Here is a 24,493-nt window from a genome sequence, read left to right on the forward strand (position 1 = left end):
TGAGCCAAAGTTGGTGTCCTTGCCTGTGATTCCTACTCCTGATGTGGGCTCCGGTTTACTCAAGATACCTGGTTCTAGGTTCGGTATACCTTGTTTGATCGCAGCTCCCAGAGGTCGATTAATACTTCTTGCCCGATTCAGTTTGTCTTCATGTAGTCGAGCTAATGCTGCTGCTTCAAGAACGGTGGTGGGCTGCATGGCTTTTACCTCCAGCTGCAATTCTTCCCTGAGTCCACCAACAAAACTGCTGACAAGCGTGTTTTCTGGCCAGCCTTGCACGCGCACAGCTAATCTTTCGAACGCCATCTGATAATCTTGGACGAAGCCGGTCTGTCGTAACTTAGCGAGGCTTTCATCATAGTTCTCAAAAGCCGAGACTCCAAATCGCATGGTTAAGGCGTCGGTGAAGTCTGCCCATGTGGCTCTTGGGTGCCATCGCCGGTACCAGTGGTACCAGACGATCGCCTCTCCCAGGTGTGCAGAAGCTAATGGAACATGATCAGTTCCTTGTGTGTCGTGGTAATCGATGTATCTTTCTGTTCGTAGAAGCCAGGATGTGGGATCTCCCCTGCGAAGATGGGAAACTCGATGCTTGTTGTTCTTGATCCGCTTCGATGATTGGTGTCACTGCGCTCTTCCTGATTTGGCACAGGTGGTGCTTGTGCCAGTCGTTCAAGCAAGGATGCAAAACTTTCTTTGATTTCTTTGACGTCAACCGATATTCTTTGCATTTCTCCTTCCATGTTGTCGACTCTGTTCTCCATTGCGGATGACCTTGTGCTTGGCATCTTGGCTCTGATACCAACTTGTTAGGGATTGCCTAACTCAGGGACTCTTTTGAGGGAGCTTGCCTCCTGAGTGAGAGAGAGAGAGAGAGAGAGAGAGAGAGAGAGAGATTGTATTCCCCTCCTAACTTCCTTTCCTTATTTATATACTGCTGTTACAGTTCTGTTATACCAGCCTCTCCACTTGTCTAGTCCATATCTCTTCTCCTATGATTCCTTCCACTCTGTTTGCTGATATGGAGATGCTTGTGGAACCAGCTGCCGTTTGGAAGTGCTTATTCATTGGCAGGACCTGCCTGATTTTGAAGATTCTTGGGAGCCTTTTGACTTGCTTTGAGACCAATTTCCTCATTTTAACCTTGAGGACAAGGTTAGACTTTGGGCGGCGGGTAATGATAGGCCCCCAATTATCCTTACATATGCTAGGAGAGGGAAAGGGTAGCGTAAGCCTGGTCAGCAGTCAGTTAAGGAGGGAAATGTTTAGATATTGGTGTGCTTATTGTAGCTATGCCAGCTGGGCATTTCTAGAGGGAGTTAGTTATGATGTCAGAAGGGATTAAGAAGGGAGTTTCGGGATAGGGAGGGATCATTCTGTGTGTGAGGAATATTTTGAGTGTTTGGGAGAGCCGGCGGTCTCTCGAAGAACCGACCAACTGTTATTACTTTCCATTGAATGAATACAAGTTTCTTTTCATTTGAGCTGTGTATTTTTGCTGTGTGTTTGAGAATTGTGTGTGAGATCTCCAGGACATATCAGATGATTGGTTAGGAATCGGAAAGTTATGCGATCTTTGCCCATGTTTGTATAGACTGGTTAAGAAGAATAGCTTGGTTGTAGAGAATTGTGATGTTAATGAAGGCAGAGTGACTTGGTGCTTGTTAGGGATTCTTCAGGTAGCTAACCCAAGCCGGTGGTAAAACCTATTTCAGGAAGAGAAAAAAGAGGCCATGTCAGCAGCCACCAACAACTGAAGAGGATTCTAGAACCAAGAACTTAATTAAGGATGCAAGTTGTAAGAAGCTGTTGCAAATTTGTTACAGTTTAGTTAAAAAAGTATTTAAGGATTAAGAGATTACCTGAAGGAATAAGGAAATCTTCGTTTTTCATTCTCTCTAACTCCCAAATTTTCTGTTGGAGGAACTCTCCCTCAAAGAAGAGTCTGAATTGAGCAGAATGCCAACATTTTGTTATAAAAAGCCTTGAACAGAGGATTGAGGATGCCAAGCACTCGTCCAGAAATAGTTAAGGATCGGGTCGACAGAGTGGAAGTTAAGCTGCACAAGTTGAATAGAGATTTGCAAGAAATCAACCAAACCATGGAAGGGGTCTTGTTGCAATTGGAAAAGAGCTTGTTTGCCAGTGGTAGGGAAGAAATGCAAGGAGTAAGTTGTGACCAAGAAACCACTGGGTGCCGTGGAGCTTTGACATGTAGATTAATGGCAAAACTGGACTTTTGAAATACATAGGTGACAATTTCATACCTTGGATCTCTAAGGCTGAACACTACGTCGAATATCATGAGACATCCGATAATCAGCGAGTAGCCATAGCTTCCTTCCATCTTGAAGGGGAAACAATCTTGTGGTTTCAATGGCTGCGCTGCTCCCATCCCCAAATATCTTGGATAGACTTTACCAAAGCTCTCTGCGTAAGATGCGGCTCCATAGGGTTTGAAGATTATGACTAAGCTCTCTTAAAGCTTAAACAGACTGGGGCTATGTGAGATTACCGGACAAGAAGCACATCCAGCCTAGCTCAAGTCCGTACTCCCCCATTTTGTTGGTAAAAAGGAAAGACAACACATGGTGGTTCTGTGTAGACTCTCGAGCTTTAAATCAATTTATAGTTAAAGACTTCCCCTTTCCGTTGATAGACGAATTATTAGATGACCTGCAAGCAGCTTTGGTATTCTCAAAGCTAGACTTACGCTTTGGATATCACCATGTCCGAGTACATCCAGAGGATGTCCACAAGACAGTGTTTGGAATGAATGATGGGCATTATGAGTTCTTAGTCATACCCTTCAGGTTGACCAATGTCTACATTTCAGGCCATCATGAAAGAGGTACTTTGGTCCCATTTACGCCAATTTATATTAGTTTTTTTTTTGACAATATTTTAGTCTATAGTAGAGATTGGCACTCACATCTGTAGCATCTCACTACTACCTTGGATCTTCTAAGACAAAATTAGTTGTATGCAAAAGCTTCAAAATGTGTCTTTGGACAAACTGAGGTTTAGTATTTAGGCCATGTAGTGTCAGCCAGTAAGGTGATGGCTGACCCGGAAAAGATCAACTATATACATAAATAGCCCTTACCAGCAACAGTTAAGAGCCTAAGTGGTTCTTGGGCCATACAGGTTACTAAAGGCGCTTTATACCCAAGTATGAGTTATTGGCTGCACCACTTACTCACCTCCTACGCAAGGAGGCTTTCAGATGGGATGATTATGCTCAACAAGCCTTCGAGGCACTAAAGAAGGCGGTATCTACACCTCCTACATTGGCCCTCTTGGATTTCTCCAAGACTTTTACTCTTGAGTGTGATGCATCTGGAAGTGGAATTGGTGCTGTATTAATGCAAGAAGGCAAGCCCCTCACCTATTTCAGCAAAGTAATTGTCATCACAGGCCCAAACCAAGTCATCCTATGAAAAAGAGCTAATGGCAGTCATCTTGGCAGTTCTTAAATGGCACGCCTACCTGTTAGGTTGTAAATTTGTCATCCACATTGATCAAAAAAAGTTTGAAACATATTTTGGAGCAAAAATTTCAGAATCTGTAGCAACAATGCTAGGCATATAAATTACTGCACTATGATGCTGTTATACAATACAAGCCCAGGCCCGCAAATAGAGTAGCAGATGCCCTCTCTTGCTTTCATGAATTGGGGTAGTTAAACCTCTCAAAGTCCACTACTTGCTTACTGTTGGACTGAATCAAGAAGGAAGCCCCAAGAGGATCAGCACCTCTCTCAAATACGTATCAAATGGGCCCAAGGCTGAAGCTCAACATCCGGTTACTCAGTTGTGGGCTCTGTCCTTTTCTATAAAGGCTGTATGGTTCTCCCAACACAGCCTACATTGCTGACCCGTTAGCCCTTTTCACAACTCAATAATAGGAGGACACAGGTATCTTGAGGACTTACAGGAGATTGTCATAACATGCCATATTTGCCAACAGCAAAAGTGTGAGGCTCAGATGCCATGTAGGCTGTTAAAGCCCCTAAAAGTTCCAGACCAAGTATGGGACAAAGTCTCTATGGACTTCATTACAGGACTTTTGGCTTTTAAGGGAAAATGGTCATCATGGTGATAATTGATTGTCTATCAAAATACGAACATTTTGCCCCATTGTCATAGCCCTATACATCAGCTTCAGTGGCTGAAGCGTTCATGAGGGAGGTTACTCGATTGCATGGCACTGCACGAACCATACTTTCAGATGGAGACTTGGCATTCATGAGTAATTTTTGGAGGGATTGCTTCATGTTACAAGGTATGAAACTGAACAATTCCACTAGCTATCATCTCCAATCTGATGGCTAGATTGAGGTGGTAAATAGGGGTATTGAGATATCTGAGGTGCTTTGTCAGTGATTGCCCCAAACAATGGAATACATGGATGCCATGGGCTGAATATTGTCATAATACCTCCTAGCATATATCTGCAAGCATGACACCTTTTAAGGCACTAGATGGGCGTGAACCCCCCTCAATCCTTCCTTACGAGTACGGTTTAACAGCCAATGCAGCGGTGGATGAACACCTCACTACTTGTGATGCTATTCCTAATGTACTATTTGGAGCGGGCTTAGCAATACATGAAACATTACTATGATTAGAAGCATTGGCCCTTGGAATTCCAAGCAGGCAAACTTTAAACACTCTCGTAGGTATTTCGGTCTCTACAAGGTCTTACAACACATTGGCCTATTGGCATATAAACTAGAACTGCCAACCTCATCACGTCTTCACTCCATATTTCATGTGTCTTTTATCAAGAAATCAGTAGGGTCCCAGTCTTTCAGATTACAATGTCACCATCATTACCAGATTTTACAGAAGATGGGCTAGTCTACCTCCAACCAAAGGAAATTGTGGATACTTGTTGGATCAAATCAGGCCAGAAATTTATTAAGGAGGTCCTTGTTCGGTGAGATGGGCTGGCAAGTGAGGAAGCTACTTAGGAACCTCACATTGAACTGATACGGTAGTTTCCATACCCTGTCCTTGACGACAAGGTCCAATTTGATGAGGAGAGAGCTGTTAGGGACTCTTTAGGGAGCCAACCTAAGCCGGTGGTAAACACCTATTTCAGGAAGGGGAAAAAGAGGCCATGTGAGAAGCCATCAACCGAAAAAGATTCTGGAACCAAGAACTTAACCAAGGATGCAAGTTGTAACAATCTGTTGCAAATCTGTTATAGTGTAGTCATAAAAGTATAAAAGGATTGTAAGAGATTACCTGAAGCTGAAGGAATAAGAAAAATCTTGTTTCTCATTCTCTAACTCCCAAATTTTCTGTTGGAGGAACTTTCCCTGAAAGAAGAGTCTGAGTTGGGCAGAATCCCAACAGTGCCCAAAATTCAAAAGATCTCTTTTTGATTGGGAAATATGGAAATTTTTGTGGAATTATTCTCAAAACTACAATCAGCTGAAGTACAAGCGGAAAGAAAAGATTTGAGATGGTGGAAAGAATCCAGAAATGGTTTATTTTCTGTTAAATCTTTCTAGAAAGCTTTGCTAAGGAATGAAGGAGAAAAATCTGAGTTAAAGGGGATTTGGGGAAATCCTGTTCCTCCAAGGGTAGAAGCTTTTGCATGGTTAGTGGTGTTGGACAGCATTCTGACTTTATACCATATTCAAAGTAGAGGCTTTCACTTGGCTGGTAGATGCAATTTACGTGAGAATGCAGAGGAGAATGTTCTTCACTTGTTCATTGGCTGTGCCTACAGTAGATTTGTTAGGGGTTTCTTCTTTGGTCTCTTTAACACTAGTTGGATGGAACCTAGATTGACAGAAGAAATTTTTGCTCGATAGCCAACTATGAGAGGAAATATCAAGGCAAAGATTGCTTGGAGCTGCATCCCTTTTGTTGTTTGCTTTGAAATTTGGAAAGAAAGAAATATGAGAGTTTTCAGAAATAAGTCTTGTTCAAGAGACCGAATTACTCTTATTTGCTGGAGAAGGATCATGGTCTAGATCTTTTGTATTTCTGCTTTTTGTGTTTTTTTCCTCTTCTTGTGCATCTCTTTTGAGGTGCTTTCTTCCTTTAATAGTGACCTCTCATCACCTTTCGGTTGTACCTTCCTCTTTTAGTAATAATATTTTTCTTTTTTATTTATTACAAAAAAAGTGAGGGTGGGCTTTGGTGCAATGGTTAGGTTGCTTCGTTGCGACCTGGGTGATCAATTCGGGATCTGTTCTTCCCCAGACGCCGAATTGGTGGGAGCATTGTGCACTGCACTGCCTTCGTTTATTATTAAAAAAGGTCTTATCCTGATTATATGGGGTTGGCTGCATGAATCCTGTTTTGCTATTTCGATCTGTTTATTCCATATCCAATATTAAATTATGAGTTATTAAATCATTTCATACTGCTTCAACCCAAGTCCTATTTGGTTGGCCCCTAGTCCTTCTAGCCCTTGATGTATCTTATAAATTTCATTTTCAACACCATTGTATGCCATATGGATCCTGATTGTTGGAATTAGTTTTCATGCATAATGAGTTTGCTTTTTCTATGCATGGTAGATGTTTGGAGCGGGACCATTTGATCTATTCAATTTTGAGACTGTGTACACCAAGTATGGCAATTGACTAGTTTGTTAAAACAAATGCAGAACAAATTCACATATTTGAGGGGAAAAGGGGAAAAGGAATGCAGCTTTTTTGGGTGATGGGGGAGACAGACGGGGAAAAAGACAGGAAGAGAGGGAGGATCCTTGTTTGTTCTGGATCTTAAACTCTTAATTCTTGTACACAGAATCCTGACTCAGTTGTAGGTTATTTGCTTTATTTTATTTTTTGTTTTTGAGCTTATTATTATTTGAGTAGTCCTTCAATCCCATATAGCCTTGTTCAATTAGATTTACTTCCAGTTAGTAAGTTCATCATATCTGATTATATTCAACGACTAGATACTATATTTTGAAATCCAGCAGGTAGTTAAACTTTAGGTTGGAATATCCTAATGTACAATGTTGTCTCATATGTTACTGTTTGGTGCTCTAACAATATTCTCTGGTAAAGTAATTTGCTATTTTAAAATTTGAATATGTTATTTTAATTGGTTCTTGTTGCTCATTTGAACTTCTCAAATTCTTTGAATGCATTGATGCTTTGTTGAGCATTTTTCATCCTAAACATGGTCTTAATTGAAACTATATTTATTTGAAACAGATCATGAAAAAAATATGTGATCATCCATTTCTTTTGACAAAAAGAGCTGCTGAAGATGTATTAGAGGGGATGGATTCAATGCTTAACCAGTAAGAACTTGGTGTGGTGGAAAGAATGTCATTACATTTAGAAAAAGTCACTGATAATGGCAATTCTCAAAATATGCATTACAACGTCTCATGCAAGATAACTTTTATATTATCTTTATTGGTTTGATATCCAGACCTTTTCATATTGATTCTCTTGGTGCTTCATTTGACAAATTGAATTTGATATTTGTAATACTTTGTTGTAGGATAACTTGATTCCTGAAGGGCATGATGTATTGATCTTTTCTCAGACTCGCAAGATGCTAAACCTTATTCAGGTAATCTTGGATGCCTTTGTTTTTTCTTGTTTTATTAGAATTATTACGCTTCTGGTCCTGTTTTGATTTTCACTGGCCTTACTGTGTATTTTACTTACCACATATGCATTAGTGCATTCTCTTTGTATCCCTTATTTCTCTAACTTTATCATTATCGGCATTTACTTATCAAAGAAAATGTACCGGAATTTCCAATTAAGAAAAGAAGTTAATTGTTGCAACTAATCTAACCAAGGTAGGTTATGTTTTCTTTCAAAGCACACTGGAAGCATTAAATTAAGCTTATTGGGCCTAGATTAATCATTAAATTTAGGGGCTATTGCTTGGTGTGATGGTAAAATCTCAGGATAAGTGTGAAAACACTGGTTCGAGTCTGAGAGTGGTCAGAATGTCACTTTGTGCAAAAAATGCCAAAGTTTGGTCTTTATCAAATCCCTCCCTCCCAATACACTAGATAGCTGGATATGTGAAATGGTATATTTTAACAAAATATGCTATTAAGATATGCACATCTTAGAAATTTAATTAAACTTGGCTAGACACAAGTCTCAAGAAATGATATAATATGCATTATAAGCTTATTATATGGGATTAGGGCTGTCAATTGATTCCAAAAGTCTGAAACCTGATGTAACATCTGATCTGGTTAAGTTCCAACTATGATTAAATTATGTATATAATATTATATTATAGAATTTATAATAATAAATTGAACATTTCATATTTATTTAAATTTATATAATATACGAGGTTTAAAATGTCAGTGTTGGTGGAAATGTTGGTCATCCAAAAATAGGAAACATGTCAGAAATGTTAGAAATTTCAAATATGCAAACGTATAGAATGATATTTTGTGAAATGATAAAAGAAATGTAGGCACACCTTTTAAAATTATTATCTTGTTCCAAATAATTTAACAAAGCTAAGAAACTAAGTTGGAGACAAAATAATATGTTGTGAAGTTGTCCGGTAAACCTTAAGAGTCAAAAGTACATGATAGAATAAGGTCAAACAAAATTTAAACTTATAGAAAATGCAAATAGTTCTAATAGATCAACCAAAAATCTTTCATACTAACAAAAATCAATATTATCTTCATGTTTGGCAAGAATATCAAGCCGGCTCAAAGTGGTAATCATGTCCATTAGGTGGGCAATAAGATTGCTACTCCATGTGTTTACAATATTGTCACCAATATACATTATAATACTATTTCTTGTACACCACTTAGTTCCAATAGTATTCATTGGGAAATATGTCGATTTTAGTAAAATTTTGTGTTTGTACCCGTGGAAAAATATGCCGTGGAAATAGTAGGAAATTTTTGGACATTTTAAACCATGATTATATTATAAGGTAAAAATAATTTCATTTTTTAAAGCTTTTTCTTTATTTTAAAGAAATACAAAGTGGACTTGTATTAAATGAATACAATCCGAGTTCCCTAGATCTGATTGGATTTGTAATTCAATGTCCAGTTGTCAGATTGGATTTGGATTTTGGATGTGGTCAGATACAATCTGAATCCAGCCCAATTACAGCACTACATGGGATACCCTGTGTCCCTACCCATATCTATGTCAAGGATTTTAAGAAATGGAGACTTGTATCCCCATTTCCTATATCCATGCATGCGTGCCATATCCTTATCTGGGCTTAATAGTTGTACTGCACTATGGAGCATAGTAATGGTATACCTGAGATCCCTTCAGGTGTTTTTAGGTCACTTATAGTTACAGCTATTCTGCATTGCTTGTAATTTGACTAGTTCATGCGAAAATGTCCATGTCTAAATAGGAATATACTTTTTTTTTATCAATTAAATATGAATATACTTTGTTTTATATCATTATATGTATTAAAAGCATCCTGTGCATGTTTGAGGATGAGTAATTATTATTTTTTGTTATTAGGCTCCGGTTTATTAGTTTCACTACATCAAAGATTCAAATAATGGTATTCATTTTATAATTGAAATGTTGCTTCAATATTCTTAGTTGATGAAGTTAGTTCTTAGACATACACATTTTGAACTTGTTTTGTATGCTTTGACCTTTTCAATTGTCCTGGTTTGATATGAAAAAATGTTCTTCTATGGTTGTTTTCTTTTTCCAGGAATCCATAACATCAAAGGGTTACAGGTTCTTATGCATTGATGGGACCACAAAAGCTAGTGATCGAGAGAAGATTGTGAATGTTAGTTATCTGTAACTTAACTAGGGAGCAGTTTGCTTATTTTTCTCTTGGAACTTTCTTTCTTATTTGTGCCATTCAATTACAGGATTTCCAAGAAGGTAAAGGTGCTCCTATTCTTTTATTGTCATCTCAAGTTGGTGGTCTTGGTCTTACACTTACAAAAGCTGACCGTGTCATTGTGGTTGATCCAGCATGGAATCCAAGGTAATATTGATGTAAATAGTGTAGTTTCTTATCTTTACTTGTTTGTTTTCCTTTTTTTTTAATTATTTCTTCGAGCATTTGTTTGATATAGAGTGGATGTTGTGAAGTACTCTTTCCTTTTTTTCTTGAACCTGAAATTGTTTGTTGTTATCAACACAAGTTATTCTGTACCAGTTTTTGATGTGAATCAAAGAGCAAGAATAGTAATTGATTATAAAGGAAAAGAAGAGACAAATATATTTGCATCCTCAGTCCCTTACTAAAGGTGAGAACGTTACTTTGGTTGTTTGGGACAACCAGCTACTGTTTTTAGGGACATACAAATCCAAAATTTACTTTGTTATTAAAAGGAAACAAATCCTTTCATGCTGTATTGCTGCTACAATTACAATATTATGTGAACTGCTTTGAAGCTTTAATCATATTTTGGTACTGTGCTCTCCTTACCTTTCACATAGTATTGCATTGGTAGAGATTTAGACTATGTCTTTGAGCGAATCTGGAATCCCAAGTCTTCTGATGTTTGAAAAAGCCAGCTTGGAGGGATCATAACTTATATTGGTACACGGAAATGCAAACAACTAGGTATCTTCATCACTCTGTCCCTTTTTCATGATCTTGGGCCTTTCTCAACACAATATACTCATTGTAGAGTTGTCTTTTAAGTACCCCACAAATCAAACTTATTCCCATAATAAACTTCTAGCCCTTGGAACACTTTAGATTAAATGAACCCCAAATACATATTAAATTTAAAATTTAAACTTTTGCAATTTCCACTTTGTGGAAACATGTTTTGCAGTTCTGATACTAAGAAGGCACTGTTGGATGTAAATGTTGCATGTATGAGACTGTAATATTTAAGTGTACTATGGCCATATGTTTTTTAGTAAGTGAATCTAAACCTTCACTGCCCTATTGAAGAGCTCGTTCAGGTGGATCATGGTCAGCTCATGCTCTTGCTGATGCTCTAGCTAGAGTGGTGGCAAGAGAACCCATGCAGAGTTCCTGGTCCAAGGGGACAGCAGTGTGTGTATCCTACCACAGCAGGGCTTTTCCTTCCTTTTACAGAAAATGGTCATTAACCAATGTTGGTCCTGGCTACCTGAGAAATCAGATCTATTATAACTGTGGGAAATTTTTTGTTCCAATGGATTAGGACATTGGAAAAAGAGGTTGTGGACTCCCAGCATGAGGAGTCCAAAGGGAAGGGCTATACTTGAATTCAGCATTGCCACCTTAGAGGTGAGATGTGTATGAGGGACTGTTGTATGCAGTCCAGGTGTCTTGGGAAGGGTGGACTGAATGCAGACCTAACTTTTGGAATTTCTTGCAAAAAAGTGGTTGTTTTCAGACTCAAACCTGGATTCCCATGCTTGCCAGTCTGGGATTTTTCTATTGCAACAAGAAATTGCTCCTGGTCTTCCTTTTTCATCTTTTAGTAAAATTCATTTGGTTGTTACTGATAAAAAAATCATGTTCCAATCTTCCATTGTGATATTTGTCTTTACCATAAAATATTTTTCCCTGTAAATGCAAGTAAGTTTTGGGGCAGGCATCAAATCATAATCATTTGTTTGATGACGATGGCTTTGGCCTTTCAGTCTGTGTTGCACGGATATGACACAAACCAGAATTTGATGCTTTTCAAGGAGTTTGACCTGGCAAGATGAAGACACAAATACTTTGATGTGGTTCAGCCCTCAAGAGCAATAGAAATTACAGAAAATCAAATTGTAGAGAGATTTGATCATACCAAAGTTACTACACCCCTGTTTGGGAACACTTAAAAAGAGTTCTTATTCGAATAATTACTTTTTTGAAGTGCTGGGCAACACAATTAGTGGAAAATAAGTACTCATTTGTGTTTGGCAAATAAGTGCTTATTTTGAAAATAAACACTTAAAAAGTAAACCAGAGTTGGGTGGCTTTTTTTTTAAATTGCTTATTCAATAAGCACTTGTTTCTTTTTTTTTGGGAAAAGTCTGTCCCCAATGTTATGTTTGTTTTCTAGGGGCTGCCCATCTTCAGAAGGCCGATAGAATCCTATCTTTTTCTCTTCATCAAATGTTAACTTGCAGCGGCAGTGACATTATTTTCTCTACATCATGTCAATATAATATCCATAAATATCAAATCAATGTTTTAAAACGCGGAGGCGTTCCACTACCTAGAGGTGTGAGGCGTAGTTTAGAATGTAAGAGGCATAAGCCTCCCGAACACAATGAGGCATATGCCTCCTTAAGAGGAGGGTGGGTGGGATGAGGAGGAAGAAGAATCTCATTTTTCTTTATTTTTTAATAAAAATCTTATATATTAAGAAGAATGAAGATGCATAGCACTATTTGAAGGGGGGGGTCTTTCCCCCGGCCCACTTTCTTTCCCCCTATTTTTTCTTCCCTTCCCTTTTCTTTCCTTGTCTTTTCTTTCTTTTTTCTCTTTTTTTTTCTTCTCTTTCATTCTTTTTACATGAGGTGCATGAGGTGTAAGCCTCTAGCACGCCTCATGAAAAAAAGCGTATGAGGCGTACGCCTCAGAGGTGTCAGTGCCTCTGGCATATGCATCTGGGCATTTTCGGGGCGCCTCGCCTGTATCAAATAAATGTGTGTGTATGTCAAGTTAAGGCTATAATTTCTATTTCTGCAAATATAAGTACTTCTGGGATAAACAACACAAATGAGTACTTAAAACAAGTGTAAGCAGTTTGAGAAAAGATCTCCCAAACACTATAAGTACTTAATAGTAAGAACTTGTTGAATAAGTACTTATTCAAATGGGCACTTATTTCCCAAAGATAGTCCAAAACATGTGAGAGCAGGAACCAATGGTTGCACCCAGATTTAGAAGTTGCAGCAGCTTCTAAATTTGTAACTTCTATTTTTTAACCAGCTGTTATTTTTGGGGGTGTCCTATATTTTTTTAGATCTGCGATTAGTAGTTTCCTTATTTTTTGTTTAGGAAACTATTAGTTTAAGTCAACTCTTATTTTTCTGTGCTATTCTGAGATTCTATTTCTGAATTTTCTAGTCTTATCAGCTTCTAGGATTCTAATTAGAACTCAGCTGCAGTTTTAATGTATACCAAATTTCTCAGGGTGAGGAGTTCTATATATACATGTAAATTTGTCCAGAACAGCAGAATTGAATGAGAGTTGAGTGAGTTAATTTCATTTCTTCTCTATAGCTGCTTTTCTTCACCTTTTGAAATCAGTGTTGGAGAAACATGTAATTTTTTTAATGAAAATTTCAGTTATTGATCAGAAAAAAAAGAAACATGTAATCTTTTTTTTTGTTATTTTCTAGTAGTTCTCTGCTATCAGAAGAAAACCAACTACGATTCCCTGGATTTTCTCCTAGATTGAAAGCCTACTTCGTTGAAATTTGAAGCAAGGCATTGACCCTGCATTCTATCTACCAGCTCCTACGTTGCCCAATGTTGGTCCCAGCTATCTGGGGTTTTCGGTTCTCTGCTATTAGAAAAAAAATTCTCTTGATTTTCTCCTAGATTCAGGACTCTACTTTGTTGAAGTTTGAAAGCAAGGGCTCAAGGCTACCCACTAACCTTGCATTCTCTCAACCAGCTCCTACGTTATACTTGTAGACACAAATATAAACTATTTAAGTAAGTCTTTTTCTGAATTCTTGCATTATATCCATACTATATATAAAAGTGTGGATATAGTGTGAAACTTTCTTTCGGACTAAAGTTATAGTTAGGTAATAATTTTTTTAAACAAATTCATAAAAAAATAATAATTTTTTAAACAGAAATAAATATAAAAAATTCAAAAATATAGAAAAAATTAGGCACATTTATGATATTTTTATTAATCAAATTGAAAAATAAGTGTAATAAACAAGAATTCTTTTATTGATAATGAAAATAAAATACATAATTTAGAACTGGTCATAAATGAAATATAAAAATTAATAATAAATAGTTTAACTTTTGGGTTAAATGTGTTAACCTTTAATGTCATAAATAAATAAGAAAAAATAATAAAATATAGAAATAAAAAAACATAAATATTGCAAAAAAGCATTCAAGCACATGCATAATAGCATATATTTATCATATTAAACAAAACGTAAGTGCGACATATCAGAATTATTTTTACACAAAAATAGAAAAAGATTATAAAAAAATTGAACACATTTATAATTCTATATTTACACTACTATTAAAAATATGATTAAGATTGTGGAACTTTCTTTTGACTAAAATACTCATTTTTGAATTTAGTTCCCTCTATTGCTTTTCACCTCATTTTTAAATTGTAACTTGAACTATAACTTTTCACCTCATTCATATCCCTCTATTAAATCTTACATTTTTTTTGATAAATGAACAAAAAAAAAAGAGATACACCAAAAAGATAAAACATTACAAAAAGAAGAGTCTAGCCGAGTAGATAGGCCTGTCAATGATACTTGAAACTTCACAACATGATCTGATTATCACATATTTGGATGAGGTGTTTATGTAATTAGATTTAGATTTTGCAATCAGCATCCAATTAGTAATAAAAAACAAAAAATAGAAAATACATAAAATTTATAGAAAATTTGGGTATATTATTACTATCATCATCATCATCTAGAATTGCCACGTGCAAAGCACGTGCCCACTTACTAGTACCTCAAAAAGAGTTAACAATTTATTCTATCTTTTTTGCAAAATGGCATTTATTGTGTACATTAGCTCTGAAATAGGCAAAGAGAGAATGGAACATCTTACCTTGGAAGTATCCCTCAAAAGTTAATGGGGTGTTAGAATTTGATTCGTGTCTGATATGGACACTTGGCCCAAATGGGAGGGTCTGAGCAACACTGCTTCTAGGATTAGAGCTGAGGTTGCATGGCAGCAGTTGTTTGGACAGTCTGGGAGGAAAGAAACTCTAGAATTTTTGGGGAAAAGGAAAGAACAAAGGAAGCATTGATTCAGGCCATAACCCTTCGAGTGGATAATTGGGTTAAGTCCTTGAGCTTGTTCTCATTTCAGATTGATGATTTCTTCAGTGCTTAGGGGATTATAGTTGCTTCATCTTCTAGAAGACAAGTTGAAACAGTGGTCTGGTCTCCTCCGCCTGGTGGTTGGTTCAAATTGAACTTTGGTGGGAGCAGGGTGGGCAATCCAGGCCCTACAGATATTGGAGGAGCTATCAGGGAAGGCAACATTTGTGCCTTATTCTCGGGTCCAGCTGGGCATAGTGATGTGGCATCTATAGAGTTCTTAGCTGCTATATTTGGGTTTGAGAAAGCTAAGGAATTAGGCCTGGAAAGGCTAGTTATTGAAGGTGAGTCCAAAACAGTTGTGGACTGGTTAAGGGAAGGGGAAAGAGTCTCTTGGCACCTAAGGTATGGCCTTAGGAGATTCAAATGGCTCTCAAGGGATATGCTGATTCAACTTAATTGGGTTAGAAGATCAGCCAACACTTTAGCAGATAGTTTGGCTAAACAAGGGGTACAAAGGCAGTCTATGTTTTGGGCCTATATGTAATTTTGGGGGGTTTGGACATTCAGTGCCCTCTTTGTTTCCTTCATAACTTCTGGTTGTACTGCTTTATTTAATTCTAATGAAATCGATTTCCTGAGTTATTGATAAAAAAAATGATGTGTCAGTGAGTTTGACGCAGCAAGGTGAAAAAGCATAGATTTAGGGGCATTTTCAAAATCAGTATTCAATTTAAAGAATTTCCATATCTTGTGAATAGACCTATTCAGCTCGTTGGGCTCAGCTCTACACTGCTTCAGGGTTGGTCTTTGGGTTGGGCCTATTTAAATTTTGGCAAAGCCTGGCCCATGAACAGGTATACTTGTGAATTCTGTCATCATTTACCTATATATACTTTGTATGAGAATCTAGAATTTAAAACTATTGAAGGAATTACAGATAAAGTCAAATTGAATGGCTAATAGACAGCACATGACAGAGGGATAGATGGCCCACGTCTTTTATGAATTATTTAGTAGTACCAATCTTTGCAAATGAATCCACACTAGAATTGCAGTTGAGCAGTTCTTGGCCTCCATTTGATTTTGATTGGTGGTATTACAGAATTCAAAACAATTTAAGAAAGAATGGTTAGATTTGTGTTGGTTATCCTGGATAATCCTTATTTTTTTGTAAGGGTGGTGGGGGGGAGGGGGGGTGAACATTGAGGGATTTAGACCATGGAATACAGGAATAGGAGTATTCTCCCAGTCTCCAACTATTTGCCCACTCACAATTTAACAATTTCCCTCTACCCATGTTGCACCTAGTGACAGTCAAGCATAAATGGTGTGTTCTACCTATCTACTTTCCTTTAAGATCTAGCTGAAAAATGTTTAGCAATCTGCGAATCCTAAGTCCCAAGTCCCAACTGTCTAAATGCAGCTTGTACTTATGACAGATCAGTAGTGGAAAACATGAAGACTCCCTTGGGCATAGGCATATACATTTGGTGAGGAAAAACAATATTTCTTCTCCTTGTATCCTCCTAAACCTGCACTTCTATTGACACTGAGTTTTCCAAGCAATACCCTTGCAATAATATTATCTTTTGTGGCACTCCCTGTTTCCAAGAAAATTTCCTCTTGGTCTGCCCAGTCATGTAGGTAATCTCTAACAGAATATATTAATATCAGGCGGATTTATGTTGGTATTTTCTAACCTAACATGTGTACTCTTTGTGGCAAGTTTTAGGATCTACAGACATGTCATTTATTTGCATGTAAATTTTATTGATTTTTTCCCTTGATATAAGTACAATGCCCTTTGTTTGAATAAGTTGTTTTTAAATTTATAAGAAATGTAGAACATAATTCCAGTTGAAATTTACTATTAGTTGTTTATCTGGACATGGTATTGGTATATGTAACACTGCATTACCACTGGTTTTTACATATAGTTTCTTTCAACTAGTCAATTCTCTTGTACAAGGAAAAGAGAATAATCCATCTGTTTGTGGCTTATTTTGTAGTACGGATAACCAAAGTGTTGACCGTGCATATCGAATTGGGCAAAAGAAGGATGTTATTGTTTATCGATTGATGACATGTGGTACTATTGAAGAGAAGATTTATAAAATGCAGGTTGACACTTTCTCAACAAAAATCTAGTCATGTGGTCCTAGAGATCATTTTCCTACATGTGATCCATTATTCTTGCCTATTTTTGTATTTTCTTACTATGAGTTAATTTGCGTGCTATAAATCATGCATTCACATATATATTACAGCATCAATTTTTAAGGCAAGCATGCTTGCCTGCAGAGAGGCCTTGCATCTATTTATCATTAATTAGGAATCAAGTGTCCTGGTGGACTTTGGAAGTTAATATAAATTCTGCCATTATGCTTTCTGCATGTGATCCAGGTATTTAAGGGAGGCTTGTTTAAATCTGCAACTGAGCACAAAGAGCAAACACGGTACTTTAGCCAGCAGGTATATATACCTGTGACCAGTGTGTATGTGTAATTGTTGCCTGACCTGCGAAGTTTGTAAATATTTATAGACTTTTATTAGGGATCAACATGGGTTAGCCTGTTTTGAGCTTGGGGTGGTCTTTGTTGGCTGGGCCAGGCACAGAGCTGTCAATGGATCGGGCCAGATCGATAGAACTCAACTGACCGAACCAATTATTATTGGTTCTGGTTCTGAGTTGTGTCTTGATTATAATTGGGTAGGACCAGTTTTGGCTGTTCTGAACTGATTAAGACCCAAACTGATTATGTAATTTATAGTATGTAAAGGCCTCCTATTTTGGTAACTTTTTGTTATAATTTGTCTAAATGTATAGATTCCTTTTACCAAAAGGGTATATTTCATAGACAGTATATAAGACAATATTGGTTATAAACACTGTTTTATTGACATATAAACGGCTTACTATTTATTGCCTTTTTCATCAAGGTTATATTATCAAAATGAAGTTCAAGTTGTTATTATCACAGGTAATTATAGATGTCAAGTATGATTGGGTCAGACCTGATTAATAATTTGTTAAGTTCTGGGTCTACTTGATAGAACTGATCAGTAATTGGTTTGGGACTGCCCAACTCTTTGACAGCTCTAGCCATGTCAGGGCCAGGCTTAATATGATAAGGGCTGTAGCCTGGGCCTATGGCTATGAATATCAACTATTAAACATATTGGGAGAGCCGAGTGAAAGTATTGGGCCCAGGCCCATCCTGTCCCAGAAAATTCTTGGCCTGATGTGGGCTCGGTCCCAGGAAAGGGTACAAATGATCATCCCTCGGGTGAGCATTCATTAGAATTTGAAGGGGCCTGGGGCCAATGCATTGTAAATTCTTCAAGTTGGCTACTCAGTTTGCATCCCTAGCTTTTATCCTTTATTGGACTTGGCTTTTAAGTATTTCATGGTTACTTTTTAGGACATTATGTCAAGGATTTTTATTGTTAACTTCCCAAATCTTTCAGAATCTACGGGAACTTTTCAGTCTCCCAAAACAAGGATTTGATGTTTCGCTCACTCAACAACAATTACACGAGGAGCATGATCAGCAGTACACTATGTAATGTCTCTATACCATTCAAGTTATTTATTTACAAATTGCTTTCACAGAACTAGGTCATGAATCATGCTTGTAACTTCATGTTGAGGTTGGCACAAATTCCATGCATACATCTTTAGGAAAGTGGGGTGAATTTGTTTCTCATTGGGATTTTATGGTTGTGCAGCCTTGCTATTTAGTCTTCAGGTTGGTTTAAAAGATTGTATGGCTGTGCATCGGTGATGTTTAATCTTCAGGGCTGCTTTGAAATGTGCAATGCTTTTTAATATGGAAGGTTAACATCTAAAATCAATGATACCTGGATATGGATACGGATATGCACATGGATATGGGAAATGGTGATATAGACCCTCCACTTCCTATCTTGGACATGGGTATGGGTATCCCATGTAATATGCTTGTATTATGTGTGTATATCTATTTTTTTGCTAAATTCCATTTCTCAAGACTTTATGCCTTGCCAAATTTAATTAAGACTTTAACTTATGTGGATATTTCATAGTATAAAATTAGTGATGTAGGATGGGGTAAGGGCCCTACAAATTCCAGATCTGGTGGTGGGCTTTATTGGGTGAAGGAGGCTTCGGTTGATTAAGGATGAAGAACATGGATGGAAAAGCCATTAGATGGCTTGCTGTGCACCAAAGAATGAGTAAGAAATTAGAAAGAAAGTGCACCAAAGAATGAGTTCAGATGTCTCTTTACAGACTCGAATTTAGACTAGGAAACTGACAAATCAACTTCTAATTGCTTTATAACTAAGACAAATCCATAGGGAACCTGTAAGAATACTCAAACAAAGTCTCTTAACTCCTAAATAACTCTTATAACAATTTACCAATACCACTGAAACTAGTTAATGTAAAGACCCCATAGATCACTACTAATTAGTTGTTGCATTTTCTCATAAATGGTACAGGCATTATTTTACATGGTAAATTCAAAAATTACCATAACTAGTAATTTTGAAATAACAGTAAATTTCTAGAAAACTTATAACCCTATTCTTAAGAGTTAAGACTTAAGACACTAATGACTAGAAAATAAATTTAAGAAACTCGAGCAATACCAAATTAGTAATATCCTATTTGAAACTGGTATAGGCAGTAGAAATTGGTAAAATGATGTACTTCCTCAAAAATCCTTTCTTTGCTTCAGTTATGCATCAAATAGTCAGACTGTCTAAAACCAAAAACACTCCTGTTGATACAAAACATCTATATTTGGTGTTCATTTTGTTTCTGTCTGCGCCAGCTGAGAAATGTAGGTAAAGGAAAATTATCTAATTTTTTTATGCTATTCCACTGACTATTGAGTTATATGCCTCCATTATACTTTAACCAGTGTTCTAAAAGTGCAAGGCGCCAGAAAAGCGCAAGCGACAATTTGCGCCTAAGGTGCCTTTTTGAAGCAAGGCGCAAAAATAATAATAAAAAGTAAAAAAAAAAACTAAAATAATATTAATATTAATTATAAATTTAAAATAAATGTTATTTGGACCCAGCCAATTTGTTTTTGTAAGGCTGGCAGGGAAGGAGCAATCAGAACTATTTCTTGTAAAGATTTGATGTACATGGTTATACTTGTAATGGCCTTTTTTGAATGAATACAATCAATACTTTATCTTTACTTCAAAAAAATTTAAAATAGATTTAAAAAAACCTATTATCTAAAAATTAAAATACATAAACATATTGTGTAAAACATATTCAAATGAAAATTTAAAAATAAAATTAAATATATAAAACAGTTTTCTTGTTCTAATAGCTAATGTGATGTAAAACACCTTCAATCTCTTTTTTTACCCAACTGCATTACTTCAAATAGCTAATGTGATGTAAAACAGTTTTCTTGTTCTATGAGTCACCTTTGTACCAAGCCCCTTGTGGCAAGGCCAAAAAAGTTCATGTTAGGGTCTTAAGTTCTTAATCTGTACACAAAATGATTTTCTTGAAGGGGAAGCTATCCTCTGGTTTCAATGGTACAGAAGGAGGCACCCTCGTCAAACCTGGGCAGACTTCACTGACGCCATGACTGTCCGTTTTGGATCATCTGGGTTCGAAGATCTTGATGAAAATTTGGCAAAGCTACGGCAGGTGGGATCAATAAAAGAATAACAGATGGAGTTCGAAAGGCTAGCCGTGAGAGTCCAAGGGTGGACGGAGAAGGCATTGGTGGGAAGCTTCGTCAGCGGCCTAAAAGAAGAACTGCGACTGGAAGTGAAAGTGATGCAGCCCACTTCGGTCATTAGTGCGGAAGCACTAGCCAGATTGTATGAGGACAAATTCAGTCGAGCAAGAAAGGTGCAGCGACCACGGGGTCCCGGAGCAAGAAGGGAGCAAGAAAGGACGACAACTCCAAACAAGGAGGAAGAAGTATTGGGCCCAGGCCCAGGTTTCTTTCAAACAGCTGACCTGGGCAGAGATGCAAGCCCGCAGAGACAAAGGTCTCTGTTACAACTGCGAAGAGAAATTTGGGCTGGGACATCGCTGCAAGAAACAAGCGTTTCTCCTCCAAACAGATGCCGAAGAGGAAGACGACATCACCAGTTGCGGAGAGTCTAACCCAGGGTGGGAAATACAATCCAATGGCATGCCTGAAATATCCTTACAAGCCCTTACGGGACTTGCGTCCCCTCAGACAATGAGAGTTGCAAGGCTGATCCTAGGACGCCAAGTGTCAATCCTCATAGACAGTGGCAACTCCCTTAACTTCATAATTCAAGTCTTGGTGGATAAAATGGGACTTCCGGTTCAACCCACAACGGCATTTACGGTTCATGTGGCCAACGGTAACAGCCTATTTTGCAATAGCATTTGCATGGGCCTACCACTAAAGATTCAAGGTCATCAGTTTGCGATGGACCTATATCCTCTCCATCTCAGTGGAGCGAACGTGGTGCTAGGCATTCAATGGTTAAGACAACTAGGACCCATGGTCTGTGACTGGGCCCGTCTCACCATGGACTTCACATCGGGAAACTCTACCGTCCATCTACAAGGGCAAACATGCAAGGGCCCAAGGCCCATCAGTCTTGCAACACTGACAAAGCAAAGAGGAGATCCAGATCAGCCCATATTCATGCACATGGACTCAAATTGGACCAGGCCATCCTTAGCTAACAGCAGCCCAGATGGGCCTAGAGACTTCCCAAGCCGCCTACAACAACTCCTTCAACACTATGGCAACGTGTTCAGAGAACCCCAAGGACTGCCACCACGCCGGGAGCATGACCGCTGCATCCCCCACATGCCGGGATCAGCCCCGACCAATGTAAGACCCTACCGATACCCTTACTTTCAGAAATTTGAAATCGAGAACAAGTTCAAGATATGCTTAAGCAAGGGATAATACAGCCCAGTCACAATCCATTCTCGTCATCGGTACTATTAGTCAAGAAAAAGGATGGGACGTGGCGGTTTTGTATTGATTACAGAGCCCTTAACAACATCACCATTAAAGACCGATTCCCAATACCAGTCATTGATGAGCTGCTTGATGAACTCAGTTAAGCCACCATATTCTCAAAACTGGATTTACAAGCGGGGTATCATCAAATAAGGGTACATAGGGAGGATGTTCACAAAACGGCTTTCAGGACACATGATGGCCACTGAGTTCCGGGTCATGCCATTTGGGCTGACCAATGCTCCAGCCACATTTCAAGCCTTGATGAATGACATATTCCGGCCATATTTACGTAAGTTCATCATTGTTTTCTTTGACAACATATTGGTCTACAACCCCAATTGGGAGGAATATCTGAACCATCTACAGGTCACCCTTGCAACACTTGAGGCCCACTAGCTGTTCGCTAAAGAGCCCAAGTGCTCCGTTGGAAAAACCAAGTTCACTACTTGGGACATGTAGAAAAGGGGATTGTAACGACTGACCCAAATAAAATCTCTAGTATACTGGGCTGGCCGCAACCCAAATGTGTGAAAGAATTGAGGGCCTTCTTGGGACTGTCCGGGTACTACCGCCACTTCATCAAAAACTACGACCTAATACACTCCTGGATCAAGTGGCAAACGCCCTTTCACGGCACCCACAGTCATTTCAGTTACTAGTATCTTCCCCAACTTCTCCACTCCTGGATCTACTGCGAAAAGAAGCCCAATCCCATAAGGAGTTACATTAGTTGAAGGCCCAAGTATTGGCAAATCCCTCACTGCACCCCGGGTACACAATTAAGAATGATCTACTCTTCTTCAAAGGACGCCTGGAAATCCCGGTAGCCTCTTCTCATCTTAGAAAGCTGCTGGAATTATTCCATGCCTCACCCACGGGTGGCCACTTCGGCATCCTACGAACACAAAAGCACATCGCCACACAATTTCATTGGAAAGGCATGCGTACATCTATCCATAACTTCATAGCCGAGTGTGTAGTATGCCAACAAAACAAGTCAGCCACTACAACACCAGCAGGCCTCTTGCAATCACTCCCAATACCAACCCAAGTCTGGGATGATATATCAATGGATTTCATCACGGGATTGTCCGTTTCTGCCGGCAAAACAGTTATCCTTGTGGTAGTAGATAGACTGACAAAATACAGTCATTTCCTACCTCTGTTACACCCATTTACAACAGCCACAGTTGCTGAATTATTCCTCCGGGAAATTGTGCGCCTACATGGGCTCCCCAACTCAATTGTATCAGACAGGGACCCTATCTTTATGAGCCGTTTCTGGGCTGAACTTTTCTGCCTACATGGGGTTAAACTATTCTCAAGTCAACTAGCTACCACCCCCAATCTAATGGACAGACAGAGGCGGTTAACAAGAGTCTCGAAACATATCTGAAATGCTTCGTGGGAGATCGACCAAGACAATGGGTGAAGTGGATCCACTGGGCCGAATGGTAGTACAACACCACTTTCGATAGCGCCGCGGGGTTGACACCCTTCAGAGCTTTATATGGTCGGGACCCTCCCCCTCTACTTCCTTATGAAAAAGGAACCACCACAGTAGCGGCCGTTGAAGAACAGCTAACGCAACGGGATGAGGTGCTAAGGGAACTGAGACATCATCTCTTACAGGCACAACAATGGATGAAGCACACCTATGATAAACACCACAAGAATGTCCAATATGAAGTAGGTGATTGGGTGTTTCTCAAATTACAACCCTTTAGGCAGATTTCGGTTGCAAGCCACAGCGGAACAAACTCAGCCCGTGCTATTTTGGCCCATTTAAAATCCTGGAGAGAATAGGATCAGTGACCTACAAACTGGAGAAGGGGCCGAAGTCAGGAGTCATTACAAGTGCGACCCTTCCCATATTTTCAGAAGAAGGACAAGTGCAGACTAAGCCAGCCCGCATCATTGATTTCAGATGGGTGCGCCAGGGAGGCAAAGTCATACCAGAGGCATTAGTTGTTTGGTCTAGCCTTCCGGAAGAGGATGCAACCTGGGAATCCTACTTATATCTGCAATCTAATTTTCCTACATTAGACCTTGAGGGCATGGTCGCTCTAAAGGAATGGGGGATTGTCAAGACTGCTGGAACAGACCAACAAAAGGCAGTCAAGCAGCTTTACAAGAGGAGGCCACGTCAGCACAACTAACCATCCACTTGTAACAACTTCCTTGTAACAACTGTAACAATCAAGATTGTAAAACTATAAGTAGTAGAGCAGGAAAGGGAATAGGACATTGATTCTTTCAGCATTAAACTCTCTCTCTCTCTCTCTCTCTCTCTCTCTCTCTCTCTCTCTCTTTCTCTCTCCTTTCAAGAATTCAGGAGGTTGGCCCCTCGAAGAGCCCTGAGTTAGCAGGTTCATGACATACATACCTTAAATGGGATTTAACTGGGATTTAATTTATATAAACAAGTGGGAAGAGACGGGCTTCGCATTTGGTATTATTAGTTAGAAAAGATAAGAGGTCCACTTTATGTAGATTTCCTGTATGCGCTCTCTCATCAATGGCATGGGGTACCTGTTTTATATAGTAAAATATTAATGCTGGCATTCTATTGTTAATTTGTGATATTTATTGTTTATTTTTTTTAATT

At 38.5% G+C, this 24,493-nt stretch overlaps 1 protein-coding gene across 1 annotated transcript in view; it reads left to right on the forward strand.

Annotated features, from left to right (window-relative positions):
* LOC148873875 (protein CHROMATIN REMODELING 24-like) overlaps window positions 1-24,493 on the forward strand; it is an 89,158-nt gene that overhangs the window by 61,561 nt on the left and 3,104 nt on the right. The window contains exons 7-12 of the mRNA XM_088962007.1: window positions 7,485-7,556; window positions 9,672-9,752; window positions 9,838-9,956; window positions 16,921-17,032; window positions 17,315-17,383; window positions 18,380-18,474. Of these exons, the coding sequence (XP_088818133.1) occupies window positions 7,485-7,556; window positions 9,672-9,752; window positions 9,838-9,956; window positions 16,921-17,032; window positions 17,315-17,383; window positions 18,380-18,474 (548 nt within the window). The remainder of the gene's footprint in view (window positions 1-7,484; window positions 7,557-9,671; window positions 9,753-9,837; window positions 9,957-16,920; window positions 17,033-17,314; window positions 17,384-18,379; window positions 18,475-24,493) is intronic.

Source organism: Nelumbo lutea, chromosome 1 (assembly GCF_056320005.1).
Source record: "Nelumbo lutea isolate HS-2025 chromosome 1, American lotus-T2T, whole genome shotgun sequence".
NCBI lineage: Eukaryota > Viridiplantae > Streptophyta > Magnoliopsida > Proteales > Nelumbonaceae > Nelumbo > Nelumbo lutea.